The sequence below is a fragment of the Musa acuminata genome, chromosome BXJ2-11, assembly GCF_036884655.1.
Source record: "Musa acuminata AAA Group cultivar baxijiao chromosome BXJ2-11, Cavendish_Baxijiao_AAA, whole genome shotgun sequence".
NCBI classification, from domain to species: Eukaryota; Viridiplantae; Streptophyta; class Magnoliopsida; order Zingiberales; family Musaceae; genus Musa; species Musa acuminata.
The window spans coordinates 9179515-9190572 of NC_088348.1; the positions used below are offsets into that span (position 1 = coordinate 9179515).

The 11058-nt window shown below is 35.5% G+C and overlaps 1 protein-coding gene across 2 annotated transcripts; it reads right to left on the reverse strand.

Annotated features, from left to right (window-relative positions):
- Positions 1 to 410: 410 nt before the first annotated feature.
- On the reverse strand, positions 411 to 6172 carry LOC135627963 (uncharacterized). Of its 2 annotated transcripts, XM_065134444.1 has the most exons (6): positions 5964 to 6168; positions 5738 to 5769; positions 4815 to 4991; positions 2521 to 2571; positions 843 to 907; positions 411 to 759 (listed from the first exon to the last, which is right to left on the reverse strand). In XM_065134444.1, the coding sequence occupies exons 1-6, from the start codon at positions 6014 to 6016 to the stop codon at positions 679 to 681; spliced, it is 459 nt and encodes a 152-aa protein (XP_064990516.1). In that variant the 5' UTR covers positions 6017 to 6168; the 3' UTR covers positions 411 to 678. The 2 variants fall into 2 exon arrangements, with proteins under 2 accessions (XP_064990516.1, XP_064990517.1); XM_065134445.1 differs by lacking the exon at positions 4815 to 4991 and having other exon boundaries at positions 5964 to 6172.
- Positions 6173 to 11058: the final 4886 nt, after the last annotated feature.

Consider the following 11058-nt stretch of genomic DNA (forward strand, 5'->3'; position numbering starts at 1 on the left):
TTATAATGTAGATATGCATTTAAACAATCATAGAATATAATGAAGGATCATGAGGATCTAAGATGAGAGTCATTGATTCCATTAGATGATTGCTATACCACAACTGTTCTTAAGCATTTCACAAAAGAACATCTTATCAAATGGTATTGACCGCCTGGAAATTCTATGTTGCACCGGAAGATTCAACCTCCAGTTCTTAGCTCATCTGCTGAACCTTCTTGGTTCATACCATCAATGTTACTCATCTGACTTGAATTCTGCACTCCAATCTTTCTTTGGTTTCTTTCCTGTATCTCAACAGGATGGACTATCCTCATCTAATTCAATGCATATACCATATATATGGATCACCAAATCTTGGGTAAGGACATATTAAGAAGCCTAATAATTACAATTCCGTCAAGAACACATATCCAACCACAAGGCAACTATAATTTCTGGTTCATAAGTACTACCCAACTAAAGGCAGATGCATGATAAAGCATTAAGTTGAAAAGGCACCCCTGCTCTGCAGATCTCGATGCTGGCCACAGTACACTCAGTATGCATTTAGGCACTACCGGTATTAGTATGCATTTTGATACAAATGCTATATTACAGGTTACAATGCTGACACAATCATCTCAAAAGGAGTTTCTCTAAAATCTGTAATTAAATTATCACAAGATTGTCGACAAATCAGTTATCATCAGTGGTGTTTGATCCCAGATTACTGTTGGCTTTGTGAATTTTGCTTTGTAATTCTCCCAAAAAGTCCATCTGCAAACACAACACAGAACAGTGATTTAGGTGCATGAAAGAATTACAAGTTAAAGCAAAAGAAAAATCCTCTCTGTGCCCACCTGATGGGGAAGTTTGAAGTGAACCCAAGACGAACCACTGGCTCCAGAGTACATGACTGGTTTTACTGGAATAGATGAAGACAAATTAACAGAACCAATACCATCAAATAATAATGATAACTGTCTGCAATTATAATTGGGGTGGGTCCGGAACATCGAAGCAGTCTAGCATATTTAATCAACTTCCAGCAAAGTGTATATACATCAATTTACTAAGTAAATGATATCTCAATCAATAAAAGTAATCATATATGTAAATGTATCAATTTATTTTCTCAACAGCTAAATTTGAAGTTTGATTAACAGCTTACCAACACTATTCAACAACATCCATAATGATAACGCTGCTAAACAAAAACTGAAGATAAAGCAGTCGTTGCATCTCATGTATAATTTCCCAAAAAGGACAGTTTAACAAGTACATAAAACCCTCCACATCTGTAGGGTTTCTGGGTTCAAAATCATGTGGAGGTGGAATCATAACCTTTGCTTTTTGAATTTCAGTTATCTTTTACTCAGAAGTTTTAAGAAAATCATAGGCCAAACCAAACAACAATAGGATGGATTTATTCCATGCTGGATTGACCTACTGCTGCTTTGGCCAACCTGCACCAGCACAGCAGGATATATATCTTGCACTGTTTGTCACAAGATCATCAAGCTCATAATTAATTTTTCGATAATGGCTGAAATAATCCAATACCCCATTGTAAAGCCAGTTGTAGGATCCCTATTTTGGTTTCCTATCTATTTCACTAGTAAGTAAAGTTCAACCAGAAACAAAATTTCCAGCAAGTTTGGCATTTTCAGAATGTCATATTATTACTCATTGGAATCTTATATTTTGCTACAAGCACTGGCCTCTGCGATAGAGCTCAAAAGAGACTGCAAGACCTGACTTGCTGCCCAAGTGTCCGATTCCTAAAAGGAAACCAATACCGAGAACAATAAATCCTGGCCGGTTTGCAAGGATATGTTGTCTGATATCTGGTGTGCCCTGGATCTGCTATCTGACATTAAGGCTAGGATGTGGCCTATAGTAATTTATCTCTGAGGTAAGCCTAATTTAGAAGTGAAAGAACAGTTCATAATGGGGTTCACCATCATGATTCTTGTCAAGGAAAACAATTCACCAATAAAGAGAACTTAACTATCAAATAAAGTACAATAGGATTGGCATTAAAGAATCTCCAAACATTATGCACAGATACTAACTTTCAATCCTTTTGTATTGTATAAAATTCACAGTTCAAAGTGTGACTCCAGTAGGCAATAAAATTTGACAATAAATATGTGCATAGAATTTTTTCCAGAAGAAGACTATTCAAATTTTTAATACTAGCAACCATTAAAAAAGTTAAGAGATTTGACATTCTACAATAGCTATATGAAGATATCAAAAATCTTTGTCTAAGTCATATATGTAAAATCATCCATCATGTGCTGTCATTTAAGTAATATAGCACAGGACAAAATGGAAGAATGTGAAGTGATTCCACAAAAAGACAATATTCTAAGCCAATTACAAGAAACTTATTTCTTTTTTAACTTTTAAGTAGGAATATATGTGGGTGGATACTTCTTTAAAGTGATTCTCAGACTGAACAACTAAATCACTCAACAAAGTAAAGACGAACTATATTCAAATAATCCTAGAATGCAGATGCATATAGCTCACCAGATACATCAGCTGATGAGTCGTCCAACTGATGAACAGCAGCTGCCCACCCTGCATAAAGAGAAAAGGGAGATTGACTGCAGCCAATTCATATGCAAACACACATATACACTAACAAAAAAAATGAATGAGATTCCTTTTTGTTGGTGTTGCATAATGCTGACTTGTTTTTAACAAAACTCTATAATTGATAATACAATTGTTATAAAAAGATAAATCAAAATGATGTGAGATTCAAAGCAAGAACTTTATATAAAGAGGACAATCACATATTTAGCAAAATTGGAAGAGCACAAATTGGTGATAAGGAAAAATGGTGCTCATAATGGTTAATGTTGCAAAGCATAAAATATTAGAAGCATCATAAACAAGTTGAATCATCCGAGATGATAAAATCCTGTAGAAAAGTGGCCTTGTGAGACAGACTTAATGTCAAGAGGATAAACAATTCTAACCTATAAGTGCTGGACTGATCCAGACTGAAAATAAGAAAATTCATCCCGAATTATCTTTTTACCAATGTTACCTGAGACAAAAGTAGTGGAAGTTGAGAGGCGAATGAAAACGAGAACATGGGATAGAAATAAAAGGGAATTATGGGAATAAGCATGTCGCCAAGAAATGTATTTGACCTCAAACTAATCAACTATATTTTCTCTTCTCCAGCAGATCAGACCTTCTTGAATTACTGATAGCCAACTCGGTCAGCAGTTCCTTGCTGACTTGAAAAGGATATTGCAACTAATTAAACATCTCAGTCAGGCCTCTTAAAAGCAAGAGCAAGGACTCCCATACTTATGAATTAAGGGTTTCCAGACAGAGAAAAGAAGGGTAATCAGCCTTTCAGGTGATTGTTAAAAACATTATATGGCCAGTGGAAGAGTATAATACTGAGAAGAACTTCCAGGCAAATAAAAGCATAAAACCTAGCCTTCTTACGATCCATTGTAACCTAAAATGAGATAATAGTTGCACACCTGATATCATAAGGCTATGCATTACCTGTTTTGCCTCCTAAAGAGGTGATCAACAGCACACAAGGCTCCTACCAATGCATGGTCCAAGGGCCGTCAATGTGCTCAACCTTGCCTTTGCAAGTAGAGAAACTGTTTTCAAGACTCAAACTTGATCACCTAGATGACAAAAAACAACCTTACCAGAAAATCAAGCCTACCCTTTACGTGTTCAGCCTCCTAATAATGTGTTATAAGAGACACCATATACTTGGAGTTGATCATAAAAGATAGACACATATGATTTATCATAAGAACATTAATTCTGCATGACATTCAAGAAAAAAAATGTTATAGGGCTCATCACAAAAAATATTGTGCATGACATATTGTTAAAAAATGCTTTACATGCTTCAGAAAAAGGTTCCAACAATCAACTTCAGATATGTAGAGATGGTCATGCAAATTTCCTGTAGAAAATGACGCAAGAATCATTTTAAATAAAGGGAATCATGCATGCATGATCGCAAAAAACAAAGATGGCTTTGCTAGACTAGTATAAACACACGTGAAAAAGAAATACAGTCGAAAAGTTAGTAACAACTTGCAGACAAAAGGCAGCAGACCAGCAAACTCGGTCGTAAAATAATGTCCAAAAGCGAGAACATTTTTATGATGAAGTATTTTTAGAAGTTAGACCTTCGAAGCACCATTCAAGTACCAGAATCTAAAAATGATGTTCATATGTTGATACAGACAAGTACAATCAGTACACCATCACATTGGTATGTTTTAAGCAGTATGGTCAGTATTTGAAACCATGTCTTGTGCTACATCCAAGAAACATTATATAGAACAGCAAGGAATCATGTACCAGCAGTGATGCAAACATCTAAAAGACAACAGACATCAACTACCATGAGACAACTTTGCAAGCACTTAAAAGAAGAGGAACCTGGATGGCATTTGAAAATCAAAACCTTAGCAGAACTCATGGTAATAGCCATGAAAAAATTTTAGAGAGTAGTTTATATATCTTCAAGAAATTGGAGATTGGACTCAGCATTACCAATCAAGGCAAGCTATATAACTATCGCACTGCAGTTTTTATTACAACCCTAATATTTGGATTAGGCAACCAATAGAAATATCAATGCACATCAAACTAGCAACTTCACATGGCCACAAGCTAATGATACAGGTATGACCAATAAAATTAATATGCTAATCCTTGGAGTACAAAATATTCTGTAATGAAAACTAAAAAAGAGAAAAAGCAACTTCAAGAGGTTAAGCCTTAGACGTAGATGTATCAGATAAAATATGCATACACATACTTACGATCTGTTAGAAATTTCACAACCTCACTAGTAGAACACCCCTCTAAAGGTATCAACTTCTGATGAGTGTTCTCCTTTGCAACATTGTTACTGCCTACCTCCCCATTTTCCACAGCAGGAAAGTTTCTTGGATAAGATGCTTGACTCTTTTCGCCATCAGTCCCATGTGAATAGTTCACTTTATCATATGCAAGGATAAAATAAAAGCCAATTATGCATCCACAGAGATATTTCAGTAAAGAAATATCTTACAGTATGTCTTCTCATGAGTGGATGCATATAAATAATTTATAGCCTTGAGAACCAAGCAATCACAGTATGGATTGATAATGCTTTATGTATAAATTAAGATGCTAAATGACCATCATTTTTTTCTGATAAAAAGTATATTGGATCAAGCATCTCATATGCCGACATCAATTCGTGTTGCTCATGCACTGACATGAAGGCAAATTACCTGCATCAGTATGTGGGTTAAAATTGAATGTGATATATCTGAATAGTAAATTTCATGCTTTTAAGATATTCTGCATATGAGCAAAACGAAGCCCATGTGTTCAGAAACAATGTACTAGGTACTTTTAACAGCAAGCTTCTAAGATTTAGCACATAAAATACAAGAAACATTGCAGAGTTTGTTCTTTTTTTCATACAAGTGAATGACAAGATGTACTCATGAAATCAGGAAGATTTCTACTCAACTTGGAACCTTGAAACCATGATCTAAAGAATCAATCTATTGTCATACTACAAAAAACGACCAAGTCATGTAAATGAAGCCACAAGACTACAATGTGTCCAAGTCCTAATTTCCCAGAACATCTGAAAAATGCTTAAATTTGACCAGTGAAAGAACCCTAGACCATGATCAACAAACCCTAATCTACTTATCTGACCAGACATAAATGAAACAAGAGAGAATACCTCCAGATCTGCGCCGATTGATTGAACGATTCCTGCAACATTAGTAGGCACCCGATCAAAAAGTTGAGCTTCGGTTAAAAAATAAAAATAATAAAACAATCTGCAGCTACGAGACGCAATTGAACAAACAGCTGATGAGCGTGGCGCTTGATGGCGCAAATGGACCGCGTCAACGCAAGAGAGGGCCAAGACCACGCAAAGGATAGGGGATTCAGGCGTGACTAACCTGGAGGCAGGGGGTACGAAGCGCTTGACGCTCTCCTGCACGTTGTCGAGCATATTAGCCGGGCAATCGACGAGACTCCGCGCCGCGCTGGGAGGAGAGAGAGGAAGAGGAGCCCCCTTTCAACGCTCCCACGGCGCAAGTCCGGTGCGAGCCCAAGCGACAGAGAGAAAGAGGTGAGAGAGAGAGAGAAAGCAAAAGATGGGGCCGTGAGAGCACATAAAAATTCCAAGGCCCTGATGTTTAGGTGGCCCGAGTCACCCCTGGCACTGGTGACAGTGACACCAAGCGTGTGGGTCCCAGAGAAGGGAACACAGTGACTCGGACACCAAGCGTGTGGGCCCGAGAGAAGGGAACACATCACCCCTGAACGATATCGGGGGCGACTCAGTAATGTCCGATATAGCAAATTTTTCGTGAGATTCTTTTTCGTTCTTTTTTTCACTGGAACGCACGGCCACGCAGCCGACTCAAACCGCAAGTCATTTCAGTTGTGATCTCAATTCACCGTTAAAGTTATCATCACAATTTGTGCCATTTGATTGCGTTACTATTAGACTTACTACTAAACTACACAGAAACAAACACTTCAAGACACGCAGCATTAGAAACTGAGGGCACCCATAAACCTACATCAACTCAGACATATGCAGTAAAGTTGGATTCATAGAGATAATATAAAAGCTATGTTTCAGTGATCTCAGCTCTCCTCCCTCCCCATGTTATCTCGGTTTCTTGCAATATCGACACACTGTCTGCTGATTGCACTATCTTGTTCTTCTTTGCATGGGTAGCCCAATCGAGAAGACCGGCTTGCACATTATCTTCGTATATGGAGTTGTTGAATGAACTCTCCATCTGGACTTCCAGAAGAGACACCCAGTTACATAAGAGGATTCAGAGCAGGAGTGCATGATACTAAAGCTCACCTGGGTAACAATGGCAGGGCGCTATAGATGGAGAGGAGCTGTATGATGACAGTGAATACCAGCAAAACAACTAGAACTAATCAGACAAGTGCAGTTGCTGTCAATAGGTTGCCGTCTGCCTGATTACTAACCTGGCAACACGAAGCCTGCTTGCTGAATGATGCAGAAATGGGAGACATGCCGTCTGCATCACCAAAAGCATCAGTTCACAAATGACTTTATTCAAACTGAAAGCTTCTTAATATTCTTACTACGACACATACAAATTCCCTGACAAAGGAGTATTGGTTTCTCTGTCAATTTTGCAGAAAGAACTGATTTTTGTCTGGGTTAAGAAAGTTCAAAAACCAAATGCTAGTAAAACTAATTTTGTTCAGTTTTGGATGGCAATTTTGAAAAACCACTCAAACTGCACTGAACAGAACCATATATTTGTTCGATCAGATACTAGAAAATTATGAATCTAATGCATTTCGTGAATACATATGAACATATATTTGCATGGCAATTATGATATTTTGTGATATTGTGAATACATATAATAGTAGGGTTTGAAAACCAGACATGACCAAATAATTTTGGTTCAATTTGTTTTACAGTTCAATCTAGTCTGGTTTCAAGTTCTACAATTGTACTAATTTGTTCAGTCTGAAAATACCCTCAAAACTAAACTGAAAGCCCACATGGGGCACTTTCTGAAATGAGTGATCAATTCTGTCAATAAGTTTGGCTACACAATATTGAGAACCATGTCAATATACATATGGAACCATTCCACATGCAAGAAAGCAAAAAAAAGCAGACTTTTACAGAACCAATAAAGGCAATTACTCTGGAAAATAATATTGGAGATAAAAAAAAAGAGGCCAATATATGCAGAACTAACTTAAACCACAAACCATAATATGTGTATGCGTGTGTGTGTGCATATATATAAATAAATAAATAAATATATATATATATATATATATATATATATTTATTTATTTATTTATTTATTTATATATATATATATGTGGAATTTGCTATCCAGAAGAAAAATGCAACCTTGAAGGCATTTTCATATAGAATGTAGTGTATCAAGATGACAATTCGTGGTCCTGAAGCCGGAAAAGATGGTCCAATGGTATAACCACCAAGTTATCTTCATCGATAGAATGTTTATCAGCAACCTCATGGACCAAGTGAGTGATAATATTGTCCAATTTGGTATGAACAGCAAGCAGAAGTTGTGATATCACCAGATTCAAGTCAATATTTCAAGAGAATTTCCCATAGTGCAACTGTGCAAGTCAGATTTGTGTATGCACAATTGAAGTACAAAATCTTGGTTTCATATGTGCTTTGGGAAAGGTGGCAAAAATTAACCAAAGTAAGCATGCATACAAAAATGTACATGCCAAGCTGCAAACAAAATGATGAATGTAAGAAGATGGAACACAAACAGAGAAGCTGTAAATCTAATAGCAGCAGCAAGGATGTCACATCATGATGATACTTCTGAATTAATTATGGTGTGTGGACAACAATGACAACTAACTTGAGGTACCTAATTTAGTAATTTAAATTAACTTGTGAATTTTAGTCTTATTTTGCAGTTTTTAAATGGAAGTTTGTCAGTATTTGACAATCAAACTACGAATTATGATCATAGAAGGAGAAGATAAAAAAGACTGATGATCCAGCATTAAATTCCTGCAATATTATGGTTTTGTCATTTTGATTTCTGGTAGTGAAATGGTTTTTTATTTGGTTTCAGGAATTTCCAAACCGTAACTAATCAATTTGGTTTGTTCTCATCGATAAACTGGATCTAAACTGGACCAACTGAACCATATACATCCCTATCAGACTGAATAGGATACATCATGTCAAGAACTAAAAAGTATATAGGATCATGTGTCAGTTTAAGCTTACGAAATTTCTACGTGCAAAGTTGATCTTACCTTCAACAATTAATAACAAGAATATCATAACAAAAAACCCACAGGCATCAATTACAAAACAAAAAGGAAAAAAGAGAAACCACAATTACATAGATAACATAAAAATGATCTCATATTAGGCTATTAATCATAGTCCCAAATTGCCTGAACAAATCAATTAAACCTAACTGAACTTTAGGAACTCAAATTTACAAGATGCATGTATTCTTGTTTACAGTTACCTTATATCAACAACTTTTTTTGAGTCAGTTTCAACGACTCATTATATATTTGTAAACACTAAATTTCCATATTGAAGAAAGACAGGAATTAGGACTGTGAATAACAGCCAACAATATGCTTACCATGATAAATACCGGTCTCATATTAGTGTGGTCTGTCTTGGTAATGGATCCATATATTGCTTAAAAAAGAATGCTGAAACATACTCAAGTTTGATTTAGAATTTAGAAGAGCAGATGCATTTTTGTCATGTAACATATCTAACACTAGAAAAGTGACTTTCTGAAAAGAAAAGAATCAAGTGTTGTGGATTATCAGGTAAAAACTATTCTCATTACAAGAAGAAGTCATTTTTACTCCAAATCTTTTCCACAAACAGAAACATGTCTGCACAAACTCCAACTGCAATAATATGAAAGGATTTTAGCAAATCTGATTCCATTTATAACAGACTACAACAACAAAACTCAGAATCCATAAGCTTTATCATGGTCCACAACACTTATACATAGAAGCGGAAATTGAATGTTTCATTTAGTTTCTTTATGCTCTTGGTATTCAATTATAGAATAAGCCAGCCGAAATTTCCCTTTATTTTATAGAAAAGTTAGAACTTAGAAACATCATATTAGGATCAAGATGCATAGTAGTTTTAATACATGGAAAAGTAATATCCTACATACCATCCAACTCAATATGAACGAGTCCGTGCCAAAGCCCTCGAAATGTTTTTTGATAAATTCAAATTGCTGCACATGGCTGATCTTTGGAGGAGCTGCTGCATATCATTGTCTTTTGGTTAGCACATCATTGGCATTGCATCAAGTGCTTTTCTTTTCACATAAATATCAAACAATGTAACCAACACCAAATAGTTTAAATCTTACAGCTTGCATTTTTTTTTGTATATATAATATCAATTCATAGTATTTTAAAGCAGAAAATCATTTCAGATATTAGCTATCATATGCAGCATGCTGTCAATCCATCAGTACTTTGTTCATACCATTTTGCATCATTTTTCTGAACTAACTCCTCCCAGAATCTCCAATTTGCATCTAAAATATGAAGAGTCAAAATCAACATACTCAAGGAAGAATTTAGCATATTTGCAGAGAAACAAAATAAACAAAATAAACATACTCAAGGAAGAAATTTTAGCATATTTGCAGAGAAACAAAATAAACATGAAAAAAAATTATAATAATAAATGGATACCTGTGCAGTTCCTATAACAAAAGTGATAAGGTTGAGGACCACGAGTGACAAAGAAAACGAAATAAAGGTACAAATTGATGGATAACCAAACAAGTAGTAATAATGGAACATTTCCAAGGACCAAGGAAATATATCAGACCACTAAGGTTCAGTTGTTCACTCAAACTATAGCTCCAATAAAAATGCCTTTATTCCTTCATTTTCTTGTTTGCAAGAAATGAATGCTGATAGTTGCAGCTCAAAAGTAAAAACTTTCTTGTTCCTCAACAAGCAAATTGAACTGTTGGAAGAAGTCAATATTTAGGAAATATTGCAAAAAGAAATATAAATGTCAAGAAATCCAATGAGTTCAAAAGGCACACTATCATGAGCTGCAATTGTAAATCATTTCATAAAAGAAAAGCTTGTGAATAATTAATTGGTCATCACAATGAGTCCATGGAGATCATAGTCAAGATCCAAGTAGTATTTCTAGACAATTGCTGAGTCACAAGCATTTAAATATAGAAACCTAGCAATGAAGTGTTTGTGTAGTTCAATTGTTTACAAATTTTCAAAAAATAATTCTTTGCATTGATCCTTGTTGATTTCAGTTCCTCGGGAAGTACAGATTACTGACCTTACTCATAGTTTTTTCTAAAGGAAACATCGGATCCCCGCAATATCAAACTTTGCAAGATAAGGCACAAGGTTTCAATAATAATCCTAAATCAAAAATAGGATATAAGATCCTTACAAGCCCACTTAAACCCACTGACTCAGCTACTCACAAAGATGGATACT